The following is a 15,098-nucleotide window of genomic DNA, read 5'->3' on the forward strand; positions in this document are numbered from 1 at the left end:
TCTGGATTTTTCAAGGCGTAGAATATTTTTTATATTTTTTCAATGCGTCGAATTAAAAAAAAATTGTTTTAACCCGAGGATTCGTTCGATTTTTAGTGGATTTTCAAAGAACATTTTTTCAAGAGGTCGATTTTTATAGAAAATTTTTTTCAAGTCGTTGATTTTTATAAAAAAACATTTTTTCAAGGCTTACTCTATTTATAGAATGTTTTTACAAACTGTGGGTTTTCAGTTTCTCCAGTTCGTAACTATTTTTCTATTCATTTTCTTCATAGAGAGCAAAGAACCACACTGAAACGTTACTCCATTCACTAACTGGGTCTTTAGCAATAAACGATATCAAAACTATCGATAGCACAACGAAAAATACAACCCTGCCACTGTAGACAAATCAAAACAATGAAATGTCATCTCTAATTGGATGTTTTTTTGTTTCTTAATTCGACATTCTCAAAGACGAGAGCACGTGTTTACATTCTCCCAGCCCGTGTAAAGAAAAGTGCCGAGAATTTTTATTTGAATTTGCCCCAAAATAATTCTAAATTAAGAGGCAACCATGGAAGAAGAAGGACCAGCAGAGGCAACCATTGATTTCGTGCCAGCCTTGTGTTTTGTACCACGCGGCATTGCCAAAGAGCGTCCGGATAAAATTGTATTGACCCAAGAGGAGTTGGCCCGGGTGATTAAAGAAACCAAAGATCGTTTGGACAGTGATGGTGAACATGAAGATGATGATGATGACGACGGCGATGAGAATGAAACTGGTATGGAGGTAGATAATGAAAACGAAGACGGAGATGACGATGAGAATATTGATGAAGATGATGAACGGGCTGAGACACGCAGCATTAACGATGAATTTGGCTTTGAACAATACGATGCCGAGGGTAATGTCCGAGTGGCTGATATTGGAAATATTGTCGATCCTGACCATCAATTACCCGATGAAGATGATGATTCCGAGGCAGAAGATGAAATTATTAAACCCACAGATAATCTTTTGCTTGTGGGCCATGTTCAAGATGATGCCGCCAATATGGAAGTGTGGGTTTTCAACGAGGAGGAAGAAAGTCTCTATACCCACCACGATTTCTTGTTACCCAGTTTCCCGTTGTGCATTGAATGGATGAATCATGATCCGGGTAGTGATAAACCGGGCAACATGTGTGCCATTGGTTGTATGGATCCGGTGATTACTGTCTGGGATTTGGATATACAAGATTCCATAGAGCCCACCTTCAAATTGGGTTCCAAGGGTAGCCGTAAAAAGAACAAGGAAGCATTTGGCCACAAGGATGCCGTATTGGATTTGTCCTGGAATCGTCATTATGAACATATTTTGGCTTCCGGATCGGTGGATCAAACTTTGATTCTGTGGGATATGGATGAGGGTCAGCCCCATACCACCATTACAGCCTTTGAGGAAAAAGTCCATTCCATTGAATTCCATCCCAGTGAGGCTCAATGCATATTAACGGGTAGTGCTGATGGTGTGGTACGACTCTTCGATTGTCGTGATCCAGAATTTGTTAATGCCTCATTTGTTAAATGGTCGACACCGGGCGAGGTAGAAAAGGTGCTATGGAATTGTACAGATCCTAACTACTTCATTGTTGGCTCCAATGATGGTTCGCTGCATTATGCCGATAAGAGACAGGCTAAAAAGTTGCTGTGGTCTTACAAGGCCCATGATGAAGAAATTTCCGGCATTTGCTTTAATTCGGAAGTTAAGAATCTTTTGACCACCACCTCAACAGAGGGTTATTTGAAAATCTGGAATTTCAATGGCACCGAAATTAAACCCGTCTACTCACATGACTTCCAAATGGGCCGTTTGCAGTGTATGAAACAGTGTCCCGAGGATCCCTTCACATTGGCTTTTGGCGGCGAGAAGCCACCTCGTTGTCGGGTATTTAATATTAAAAATTTCGAGGCAGTGCGACAAGTCTTCGGGGTTGGTGGTGAGGCTCAAGAATAGTAACGCAGGCGTTTTCTCCCACCCACACTCATTCTCTTTTCTTTCTCTATTTTTTTACAAAGCTTTTATATTTGTATACAATGTATTAAAAAAATAATGTTTTTATTTCAAAATAGCAAATAAAATTTAAACTAAACGAAACTAAACTAAACTAAAAGATTTTTTCGTATTGTTTTGAACTCGAAAAAATATTTTTTTCCCCCGCATTATGTGGATCTCTAAAATTATTTTTTTTTTAATTTTAACGCCTTTGGTTATCATGAAAAAATATTTTTTTTAAAATCCACCCACTTTGTGATCATGAAAAATAGCTGCTTCAAAATATTTTTTAAAAAATCCTCGCCATGTACGGATGCTCCAAAAAATATTTTTTAAAAAATTATCGCCTTGTGTGAATGCTACAAAAATATTTTTTTTAAAATCCCTGTGGATGCTTCAAAAATATTTTTTAATAAATATATTGTGAGAATCCACGCCTAGGTGGCTTCTAGAAAAACGCATTTTTTACAAAAATAAATTTTTATTTAAAAAAAAATACCTTAACTACAATATCTTCCCTTCTATCTCTTTAACTGAATGCACCAATACCACATGTTCGCCACGAAGTAGTAGCTGAGGTAGATACCGTTTTATTTCCACTGTTTTACGATTAAGACTTTTAATTATCTGTTTGGGTAATTTTATTCCCAATTCCCGAAGTCTTCGGGAACACTCTTCCTCATCTCCCTCATGACCCCTTTCCTTAGGCATAACAATATTATCTTCGCAAAATTTATGTTTACGCTGAACATAACATTCTTCCACTTCAGTTAACAACAAATTCCAATGGCGATCATACAACTTGAGGACTCCCTCAACATAACCCTTTATACCTTTTTCTTTACGTACCATTACATGAACCCGTTCACCGGAGCTAATATAGCTATTCAAGGCCTTAAGGGGACCCACAGCATTATGCATTTGTGTTAGAATATTCCGGGTATGTTTACTTTTAATTTTTGCTTTGGTTCGTATGGCCATTTGATGTTCCTGGAAACGTCGTTGATTTTTCTCCTCTTCAACGAGGATTTTTGTTGAATCCTTGCTGGTAGCAGCACTTTCCGATTGTTTATGACTTTTGGGTCTTTTACCCACATCCCAAATGCCAACTTTTTTTAGCGCTGTTTCAAATGCTGCCATATTTTGGTAGATAACTTTGGGTTGCTTCTCCGTTACCCGAAAATCTTGGGCATATAGGCAACGTAAAGGATTGAAACTTTCACTGGTTATATCCAATTCATCTAATTGGGTTTCCAAAGAGGTGGATGGTTGAGTATTTTTTTCATTTTCCTTTTCTTGTAGTTTGTCCTTGTCTTCGGGAATGGGTTTTGATGTTTCATTTGATGTGACATGGTCCTCTTCTTTGGAATCAATTTTTGATAAGATCTACAAAAGACAAATAAATTAAATATGTCTTTTAAAAATACTCGCCATGTTAATTTTTGTCTGGGTCTGGAAGCAATGAAACATTTAAATTGTTCTTATCAGGACACTTAGACATACCTGTAGTGGAACTTTCAAAATATTCTGCCTCTAAAGTGGCGCAAACTGTTCACATTCAATTAGGGATTCCAGCGGGGAATGGTTGGAGTTTGGAGCTTCGTAGTGCGGCAATTCATTTGCAATAATGCAAATTCTTCTTCTACACTATCCCTTTACAAATGATATTCACTGTGATATGATAACAGAAGACAATGGCATCTGTATGAATAACTTCTGTAAAGCTCGGAATATTTGAAATTAATATTATTTAAATGACAATACTTGCATTTAATCCGATGAATATAGTTTTTCCGGTTTATTCATTGCGATAAGTTAATGCATACCAAGAAATAAAGGCAAGAGACGTTCCCTGATGTACAACTGTCACAAAATGTGTGTAAACACGCCGCAGAGTATTATTCTGTACAAATGCCCATTTGAGCGTGTTATTCACTATGAAGTAATAACATATGACACTAACGTATAGGGGGGAGAGGGATATATATAATTTTATATTTATGTCTAATTTAGCTCAACTAAAATTTTAATTCCGTCGAATATGTACTTGCATTTAATCCGCAACAGTAAAAATGCTCAGAAAGAGGTAGAAAACACCCGTTAAGTAAAACAACGAAGCTCCCTACATGTTAAAGTAAAATTGACAGAAACGAGTGCAAAAATGGCTGGCATCATATATAGCCTGTTCCCATACGTACGAAAAGTGATAAAATTTTTGAAATGTGTGAGGGAAAAAACCAAAAACAATTTCGATTAGTATAAGATTTTTATAGATTCTAGAACGAGGCTATAACACTGGATCTCAAATGATGTTTATAATTTTTTTAACCGAACATTTGTACACCATACACTTTTCCAAATATCTAAAATCGGTATGGTAAATATGTCTTTATAAATTCTCTGCTAAGAGGATTTCTGTTTGGCCTTAGAAATATCAAATTACAGACAAGCTGATTTGGAAAATTCGTTCATGATCTTCAGCATACTGAAAATGAGCGGTATGTTCACATGAGGGTGTATGCAACAAAAATAGACCTATATTTAACTTTTCTTGAAGAAATTTTGTACTTACTAAGAACATGCATTGTCGTTGGCGTCTTAAACCTATGGAACACTTCACCACATAAGCAAACCTTGTTACATGCGCTGTAGTAGGGGGGTCATGTCCATATGGGCTCCGACTAGCTTGGTCGCCTCTCTGGGTGTGGTCCCAACCCGTCACCCCTACTCCTGACATGCAGCAATTAAAATAAAGACACAACACTGAATACTACATTAACACAACGATGCATCACCTCCTATACTGGACCCCCAACCGATGACCAATATTCTGCCCACCCAACCATGATCAGTACCTCCTCTTCTTTACCTTACTGACCCCACAAACCGCCCCCATCCATCACTTACCTCGTCCTTAATTCCTCTTTAGCTAACTTAACACATCATAATTTTTAAACTTAACAAACATTCAAATCATATTTATTATTATATAAAAGAATTACTAATTCTAACAAAAAGGTCGTTTAAACTTAATAAAAAACTTACAACAATAATACAATAAATATTTATATGAAAAAAATTATGAAACAAAAATTTAAATATTGTTTTACTTCCGCTAAACGGTTATTAGGAAATTTTAAATTTTAACGGCTATTTGCCAAATTAAACAAAATAATCGAAAGGTCTTTTGACCATAAATCTTTTACCTCAAGAAAAGAGGTTTATTTCATGTCTAATTCCATAAACATTAATAAAAACATAAAATTACACTCGCAAAGCGATTTTTTTTCGAATCCACAATTAACGTGGTATTTAATTATATATACATTTAACACTTTCAAACCCACCCTAATAACCTCGACAAAAGAGCTCTGTTGCGAAGAAATTTAATGGGGAAAAAAATAAAAAAACTATATTGAAACCTAAGCTTTGAGAATGCTAAAAAAAAAGAAACTTTAGACATGTAATAAACAAATAAACATAAATAATAATTCTAATAAAATACGTCAATACAAACAAATGAGCATAAATAATAATCAAAATATTAGATTTTAATTAAGATTGTTAAAAATGAGAATTTTAGATATGACTAGTGACGCCGGCTTCTTTTTTATTGATATTATTATTTGCGCCACTTAGAATTTTGTTTCCAGGCTTGTTCTCTTTTTTTGCACCAATCGTGGTAATAGCATAAATTTTCCACCTTGGAAACACAGTAAAATTAGGACAGTTTGTCGATATATGAGTGGATCCTATTGTGTCTTGGATCATTAGCACAGTCAATTTCTTCTTTATAGGAATAAAGTGGTGCTGAACCGAGATCACGTGGAATGCTTGTATAGCCACTGTCCCGTAGATGGCGGTGGGACAGATATACTGGTGTTATAAAAAGTTGGGAAATTATATTTTCCTACCTTACGCAATACCGGGATAATGTCTGTGATCGGTTTGGTCGTCACCCAAGAGATAGCGCTAATTTTTGTTGTTGCGCTGTCGTGTGTAAACGTGGCTGGCCTATCCAAGAAATAATGATTTTAATATTTGGCTTAAAAGAATTTAGCCGCTTTAATAATTACCTCAATGGCTTTCGCCTCACACTTATTAATTAATTTATCCACTGGGTTCACAGTAAAAACCAAGAAAATCACACAATCCGCCAAGCAAACCTAATTTTTAAAGAATTGGTAATGATTTTTTCCCATTTTTCACTAATTTTCACATAATTATCACCTGTAGTATTCAGTGTTGTGTCTTCATTTTAATTGCTGCATGTCAGGAGTAGGGGTGACGGGTTGGGACCACACCCAGAGAGGCGACCAAGCTAGTCGGAGCCCATATGGACATGACCCCCCTACGACAGCGCATGTAACAGTATGGCGCCCAATCTTGAATGTAATTCGGATACAAATTCGAATGGTGTAAAGAAGTGTAGGTCAGCAAAACACTTGGTAATAGTCCACTATTTTTTTCTGAAATAGCCCAACATTTCTCCTCTCACGTTTTGGTATCCCAAAGTGTTTTCGCTCCATAGCCAGTCTGGACATGAGCCAGAGTGTTGTATGGAGTGATGCATTTTGGAATACTGAGGTAAAAGAGGTGAAATGACATATTCAAAACTGGAAAGGATTTGGCCTACAGTGCAGGAGTTTGCAAAAGGTAGTTGCAAATCGTTTCCAGGAGTAAATGTTAACTAGTAGTGTTAGGTTTTAATTTGTTCTGTGAGCCTGTTTAAACGTAAGGTATCCGTCCTAGTAAATTACTAGGATCTGTTGTATCTGTCCATGTTGAACAGTACATGGGTGCTCGTATCACGGTGCATCATGTCACAAAGCAAATTTGTATTTTTGTGTTAATATTGTTTAAAGTTGTTCTATGCATCGCCACCTAAACATACCTTTTTGGAAGACCAATTGCAACCGCACACATCACATCTCGTCCGAAATTCCTCCTATATTAAGAAAAAAATTTATATTAAAAAAAAACAGTAATTAGATTAATATATTAAAATAGGTTATAGTATACCATATATAGTTTGTATCGTCACAGCATCATTGGGAATGAATATAGCCACTCGGTCCAAAACTAAAGAAAAGAACAGAAAGAGAGATAGACCTGGATTATTTGATTTAAATAGATCGATAGCAATTGAGAATAAGAAAAAGAAAGAAGATACTAACTCTGAAATGGCGGAGGGAAATACCAACGATCAGGGTCAAATTAGGGATATGTCCCAAACCATTAACGTTAGCTCTCCGGTAACAAATTCCCTGGGTCCAGTGTATTTGCAAGGGGCTGTGGGAGGTGACCCTCAGGCCAGTGCAGTGCCTGCTCTTGGAAATCTTGGAGTGAATCGAATACTGGAAAATAAGATCCAAAACCTAGCAAATGAAATGGATGATATAAAGAAAACGTTAATAAATTTGACCAAAGTTATAAAAGAAGGTAATAGAATAGGAGAAAATCGTAACCCGGTGGCGGAAGCCTCAACAAATAGTGCCGCAAATGTAGCTTCCACCAGCAGGGATGTAATTTCCCAACAAAATGAGAATTCGGACCAATTGCCAAGACACCAGTTGGTTCCTAATATCTATACAACATCATTGGATCCGGCAAATGGTCCAATGGAAATAGCTTCTTCAAGGGACAATTCATTGCCACAGGTCAATTCGGAACAGAATAGGTCGAGTAGACAAGATTTGGTTCAGAATAACCATCCGACACCATTTGACCCAAGGTTATTTAGAATTAATAAGTTAGGTCTTCATTTCGATGGGAGTTCGTCCGGACTCTCCGTGGAAGAATTCGTATATCGGCTAGAATACTTCCAGCGTCAATACCAGATACCGTGGGCTGAAATAATACGCGATTTTCCCCTTATCCTCAACGGAAGGGCTGAGTCATGGTATTGGTTGTTTGAGAAAACGAACAAAATTCATGATTGGGAGGAACTCAAATACAGTCTACTGAGCCAATACCAATCTTCAAAAACCACTGTAGAGTTGATAGCCGAATTAGCCCAACGAAAACAACAACCTAATGAGTCCATAGATGCCTATTTTCATGTTATGGGTCAGATGAGGGCAAAATTGGTACAATCAATAAGAGAGTTTGATATGATCAAAATACTGAAGAGAAATATCCGAGAAAATGTTAGCCGTATTGTATACCCAATTCAAGTCTCTTCAGTCGAACAGCTTCGCATAGAATGCAATGAAGCTGAAAAGAATTTCCTCAGAAGAGAAAATAGACCTTACGTTCCACAACCATCTCGTCCACAAAGACAGGTCAATGAGGTTGATCTTGAGGATAATTATTATCAGGAGGATTATAACCAAAATGGGAATGGATTTGAAGAAGTTGATGCCCTACAAACAACTAGGCAACGTAACCCAAATATCGGGTGTTGGAATTGCCAGAAAACGGGTCATACCTTCAGAGAATGTGAAGCAACTATCAGGACACTATTCTGTTATAGATGTGGAAGGCCTGGTATTAAAACACCTCAATGCGATATTTGCCAACAGGGAAACCGGAACAGGGGCGTGGACACTACGGGGGGCCACGTCCAACTGCAAACCCCTAAGTGTATTAAAAGGGTCTTCACATCCGCCTCCCAATTCCATTTTAGACCATATATCAAAAGCCAATGAAGCAACATTTGAACCGCAGATGAGGCATTATACACCGCTAGAGATTCGTGAGAAAAATTATGAGAAGGTTAGAGCACGAATTATGGGTGATAACGAGGTCCAACAGGGCGATAATTCCAAAATTAGAAAAATCCGCCAAAAATTTAGAAATAAGCGTAAGGAGATGAATTTAGTGGTAGCGTCAGTTGAAAAATATGGTGGTAGATCTGATCCAAGATTATTTGCCGAAGTAGAGGTCCAGGGGACAAAAATTAGGGGTCTGTTAGACACCGGGGCTTCAGTCAGCATCCTGGGAAGAGGGTGCAGAGAATTTTTGGAACCTCTCGACGTCACCATACGCCCAATTTTTATTAATGTAAAGACTGCCTCTGGCCACCAACACAGAATAGTGGGAAAAGTAAAGTTGGATTTAAAATATAATGATATAGTGAGAGAGCTGGAGTTGTATCTATGTCCCGACCTGGAACAAGAATTGTATCTGGGAATAGATTTTTGGAAAGAATATAATTTAGTACCCAAGATTATGGAGGCTAATGAAATAGATGTTGAGAAGATTCAAAGAGATATCGTGGATGATGAAGCCTATAAGCTGAATCCCCATAAATTATCACCCCAACAACAGCAACAATTAGATGAAGTCATACAGAACTTTGACACCTTTGAAAACAAGGGGTTAGGTAAAACCACTCTCGAAAAACATAGCATTAAGTTAGTAGAAGGAGCAGAACCTGTTAAAGATCGTCATTATCCGTTATCCCCAGCTGTCCAAGCTATAGTGTACGAGGAAATCGATAACATGTTCCGGCTCAATGTGATAGAAGAGAGCGAAAGCCCATGGAGTAACCGTACTACTGTAGTCCGAAAGCCGGGGAAAAACAGGTTCTGTCTCGACGCACGCAAACTAAATAAATTGACAGTGAAAGATGCGTACCCACTTCAAAATATTGATGGGATATTGAGCAGGATAGATGAAACGTACTTCATAAGTAGTGTCGATTTGAAATACGCCTTTTGGCAAATCGAACTTGACGAGGAAAGTAAAGCCTGCACTGCGTTTACAGTGCCCGGTAGGCCATTATACCAATTTAGGGTAATGCCTTTTGGGCTCTGTAACGCAGCGCAGCGCTTATGCAGACTTATGGACAAAGTCATACCTCAGCGCTTGAAAGATCACGTTTTCATCTATCTTGACGACCTCTTAGTTATCTAGAGTGGATTTGAAGAACACCTACAATTATTAAACGAAGTGGCAATGTGCCTGAAAAAAGCCAACCTAACAATAGGAATGAAAAAATCCCAATTTTGTTTCCAGGAACTAAAATATTTAGGTTTCATTATTGGCCAAGGAAGATTGAGGACAGATCCGGATAAGATTAAGGCCATTAAAAATATAAAAATACCCAGAAACCCACGCGAAGTTAGGAGCTTTCTCGGAACCGCGGGCTGGTACCGCAGGTTCATAAAGGATTTTGCAACAATATCTGCACCTTTGACCGATAGTCTCAAAAAGTCAAAAAAGTTCGAAATTAGCGATGAAGGGATTAAGGCATTCGAAAATTTGAAAAAGGCCCTCACCTCAGCTCCCGTACTACGTCATTCCGACTTTACTAAACACTTCTATATACAATGCGACGCTTCGGACTATGGCATAGGGGCCGTTTTATTCCAATTAAACAATGATAAGGAAGAACACCCTATAGCCTTCTACTCACAGAAGCTTAACTCGTGTCAAAGAAACTATAGCGTGACCGAGAAAGAGTGTTTGGCTGCGGTGATGGCGATACGAAAATTTAGGCCCTATGTGGAAATGATGCCTTTCACCGTGATAACCGACCACGCATCCTTAAAGTGGCTAATGTCCTTAAAGGACTTGAGTGGTCGATTAGCACGGTGGTCACTTCAATTACAGGCATACGACTTTGAAATCGAGCATAGGAAGGGATCAGAAAATGTTGTGGCCGATATGTTGTCTCGAGCTCCTGTAGATAAGGAGGTCGACGAACTGAATATGGAAGAATTTCTAGACTTCGAAACAACAGAATTCGAAAGCGAAGAATACCTTGATCTTATCAAAACCATTAATGAAAATAGCCATCGATTACCAGATCTGAAGGTAGACGACGGGATGGTCTACAAGAAAAGTCTTCCAGATCCATTAATAGAGGATGAATTGCAATGGAAGCTGTGGCTACCAACGGGGATTACCCATGAAATCATTGTCAAGGCACATACATCACTTACGGCGTGTCATGGAGGTATAACGAAAACTCTTGAAAAAATTAAAAGATTTTTCTATTGGCCAAACATGGCGAGTCAGGTCAAACAATACATAAAGAATTGCCAAAAATGCCAAGAAGCTAAATCTAGCAACCAACATCTAATGCCAGATATAGGAAGAGAAGTGGTTACCGAAAGACCCTTCCAAAAATTATACATCGACTTCCTAGGAAAGTATCCAAGATCTAAAAAAGGGAATGCCTATATTTTTATTGTTGTCGACCACTTCTCGAAATTTACTTTTTTAAAGGCTATGAAAGAAGCCACTGCCGCAAATGTTGTAGAATTTTTGGTGGAGGAAATATTTCATAAATTTGGGGTCCCCGAAGTGATCCATAGTGACAACGGGGCCCAATTTGTCTCTAAAACTTTTCAAGCTATGATGGACTCTTATAAAATTAAACATCTAAAGACCGCCTATTATGCCCCTCAGTCCAACGCTTCTGAGCGGGTTAACCAGTCTGTAATCACGGCTATAAGAACCTATCTAGAAGAAGATCACAGAGACTGGGACCTGTATCTGAATGAAATCGAATGTGCATTGCGGAACTCGATACATTCGGCTACAGGAGTTACGCCATTCTTCGCGATATACGGGTTCCATATGTTTTCCAGTGGCCAAGATTATAGCCTGGCTCGGAAATTGATGTCTATGACAGAGCATGAGTTGTCTGATTTACAGAGACATGAAAAATTAGGCCTAATTCGTGAAAAGGTCAAACAAAATCTCCACAAAGCTTATGAGAGAAGCTCCGAGCGATATAATAGGAGGGCTCGAGTCGTAAAATTTAGACCATGCCAGGAGGTATATAGGCGGAATATTGTCCAATCCGATTTTTCAAGGAATGTCAATGCAAAATTTTGCAAGAAATTCCTGAAATGTCGGATTGTCAAGCCTATAGGAGGAAATATGTACGAGTTGGAGAATCTTCAAGGACAGCCTATTGGCGTTTATCATGTAAAGGATATTAAATCATAATGTGCAATATTAACTGAACCTGTGATACTTTTAGGACTAAGCATGTATGTTTGTGTTGTCCAAATAGTTTTAGGTTCAATTTAATAGTGCAATATAGTGATTTAATAATACCTGTGATAAACCAGTACCTGAATATGTTCGTGAATGTCTCCCATATACACCTAATTATACACTTCCCCGAATTATACACCTCTATTTATACCTCTAGTCTAATATCCCTATCGTGATTATACACCCATCTAGTATTATGATTAATTCTATATATATCGAACTCACCCATGGTCCGTTACAAATCCAAACCTAGTTCTTGTAGGGTTCCAAATGATAGGCCCCGAAGTGGTATCCGAAAATCCAGCCCTGGAAAGAAACAAACCTGTCACCAAGTATCGGAACATTGAATTACAAATATCTATTAATACTTCCCTAATCTTATTGCCCGGCTTATCTCAGGGCGTGAGAATTCCCCACGTTGGACTTGATCCAAACAAATGTAGCCACGAATCCATAGGCCCTCAGCACACCATCTCTGGCGGCAGTTTTTGCCAGTGATGGAGTTTTGTTGCGAGGCCCCCGAAATGCCCAAGTCCGCACCTGGACACCCAAAAAATTTTTTGCGTGGAGGGTTTTTTAGGGGAGACCATTTTTGCCTTCGTGGCGGTCTCAAAACCACGGGTGAATTAAATTATTCCTAGCTTCCGATGTGCCTTTAAAGATGGGGAAGCTAGGATGGTCTAGATGTTAGTAAGGGGGTTAATATTTAGATTTTGGTAGGCACTTGCTGCGGGTAACACTTTTCATTGTTAGCCATGCCTTGTTAGTAATGTTAGAATTGTTCTTTGTATGCAGGCTATTAAAATGCCTGTGATGTTGGCTGGTGGCTGGCAAAATATCTGAGGCCACGTTTTATTTTCGTTGGGGGATCGTTGTGTTTAGCATTGCCTGGGAATGGTGGCCAGGACTTATATTTCGGCAAATACATTACCGGTGGGAGAGTGTCGGGGCAGCCAAAATTCTTGCAGTGAGCTCATACTACCTTTCTTGGAAAGTGATGTGTGTTCACGAGAAATACGGCCAGCTCAGACACTCCGCCACCAGAAAAAACCGCTGAAAAGAAAAAAAAAGACAATTAATAAATATCAAATGGTTGAATTTTAGAAATAAAACAAAATAAATTGGAACGACGCAAGCTTATACTACCACCGCCAAATACGAATGCCAAAAACAATGAAAGTTGTCAGATGGCTATGAATGACATTCACTACGAAGTGATATCCCAAATGAAACTGGTATCATAAGGGAACTAAGCAAAGTAGAGTGGTGTTGCCGATATGGAGATAAATACTCTTAGATAGCAGTCGCGAGAAAAATTGTGACTCTTAAATTTTTTGGGCGAATATGAGTATGAAAGTTTCACTAGAAAGGGACCATTTATTTAATTTAGATAAGGATAACTGGTGTCTAATGAACAAAATGTCGATCAGTGGAAAGCTACAACTGCGCACTGAAAAGGTTATAAAAGAGAGTAGCCTATGAAGAGAGGTTAATAGTTAGAAAATTGGTGCTGAACGAGAAAAAACGCTCATGTGAAAAATTGAAGTTCAGAGAAAAATATTCATGATTATTAAGATATTAAATTGAAATAAGAACGACAAATTTAAATAAAATTAAAATAAAAGGTGATAATTATGTGAAAATTAGTGAAAAATGGAAAAAAAATCATTACCAATTCTTTAAAATTAGGTTTGCTTGGCGGATTGTGTGATTTTCTTGGTCTTTACTGTGAACCCAGTGGATAAATTAATTAATAAGTGTGAGGCGAAAGCCATTGAGGTAATTATTAAAGTGGCTAAATTCTTTTAAGCCAAATATTAAAATCATTATTTCTTGGATAGGCCAGCCACGTTTACACACGACAGCGCAACAACAAAAAATAGCGCTATCTCTTGGGTGACGACCAAACCGATCACAGACATTATCCCGGTATTGAGTAAGGTAGGAAAATATAATTTCCCAACTTTTTATAACACCAGTATATCTGTCCCACCGCCATCTACGGGACAGTGGCTATACAAGCATTCCACGTGATCTCGGTTCAGCACCACTTTATTCCTACAAAGAAGAAATTGACTGTGCTAATGATCCAAGACACAATAGGATCCACACATATTTCGACAAATTGTCCTAATCTTACAGTGTTTCCAAGGTGGAAAATTTATGCCCATTACCAAGATTGGTGCAAAAAAGAGAAAAGCCTGGAAACAAAATTCTATGTGATGCAAAGAGTAAAAATTAACGAATAAGAGGCCGGCGTCACTATTATTACCAAAATTTTCATTTTTTAACGATCTTTATTGACCTATTATTAATTTTTTTTATATTTAAAATCTAATATTTTGATTCCTATTTAAGCTTATTTCTTTGTATTGACTTATTGTATTGGTATTATTATTTATGTTTATTTGTTTATTACATGTCTAAATTTTCTTTTTTTTCAGCATTCTCAAAGCTTTGTTTCAGTATAGTTTTTTTTTATTTTGTTCCCCATTAAATTTCTTCGCAACAGAGCTCTTTTGTCGAGGTTATTAGGGTGGGTTTGAAGTGTTAAAAGTATATAGAAAAAAAACCACATTCACTGTGGATTCGAAAAATTTGCTTTGCGAGTGTAACTTAATTCTTGTCTATTAATATTCATGGAATTAGACATGAAATAAACCTCTTTTCTTGAGGTAAAAGATTTATGGTCAAAAGACCTTTCGATTATTTTGTTTAATTTGGCAAATAGCCGTTAAAATTTAAAATTTCCTAATAACCGTTTAGCGGAAATAAAACAATATTTAAATTTTTGTTTCATAATTTTTTTCATATAAATATTTATTGTATTATTGTTGTAAGTTTTTTTATTAAGTTTAAACGACCTTTTTGTTAGAATTAGTAATTCTTTTATATAATAATAAATATGATTTGAATGTTTGTTAAGTTTAAAAATGATGATGTGTTAAGTTAGCTAAAGAGGAATTAAGGACGAGGTAAGTGATGGATGTGGGCGGTTTGTGGGGTCAGTAAGGTAAAGAAGAGGAGGTACTGATCATGGTTGGGTGGGCAGAATATTGGTCATCGGTTGGGGGTCCAGTATAGGAGGTGATGCATCATTTTGTTAATGTAGTATTCAGTGTTG

General features: G+C 37.5%; 2 protein-coding genes across 2 annotated transcripts; one reads left to right on the forward strand and one right to left on the reverse strand.

The window, feature by feature from the left end:
* Positions 1 to 540: 540 nt before the first annotated feature.
* Positions 541 to 1,978, forward strand: LOC133332767 (periodic tryptophan protein 1 homolog). Its single transcript, XM_061541141.1, has one exon. The coding sequence runs from the start codon at positions 557 to 559 to the stop codon at positions 1,976 to 1,978; it is 1,422 nt and encodes a 473-aa protein (XP_061397125.1). The 5' UTR covers positions 541 to 556.
* Positions 1,979 to 2,521: 543 nt separating this feature from the next.
* On the reverse strand, positions 2,522 to 6,590 carry LOC133332768 (uncharacterized). The gene is made up of 2 exons (XM_061541142.1): positions 6,516 to 6,590; positions 2,522 to 3,403 (listed from the first exon to the last, which is right to left on the reverse strand). Exons 1-2 carry the CDS (start codon positions 6,588 to 6,590, stop codon positions 2,522 to 2,524), a joined length of 957 nt encoding a protein of 318 aa, XP_061397126.1.
* Between the last annotated feature and the right edge of the window lie 8,508 nt (positions 6,591 to 15,098).

This window comes from Musca vetustissima, unplaced genomic scaffold (genome assembly GCF_032173495.1).
Source record: "Musca vetustissima isolate MV318-11 ecotype Yass unplaced genomic scaffold, APGP_CSIRO_Mvet_v1 utg23092, whole genome shotgun sequence".
Classification (NCBI taxonomy): Eukaryota; Metazoa; Arthropoda; class Insecta; order Diptera; family Muscidae; genus Musca; species Musca vetustissima.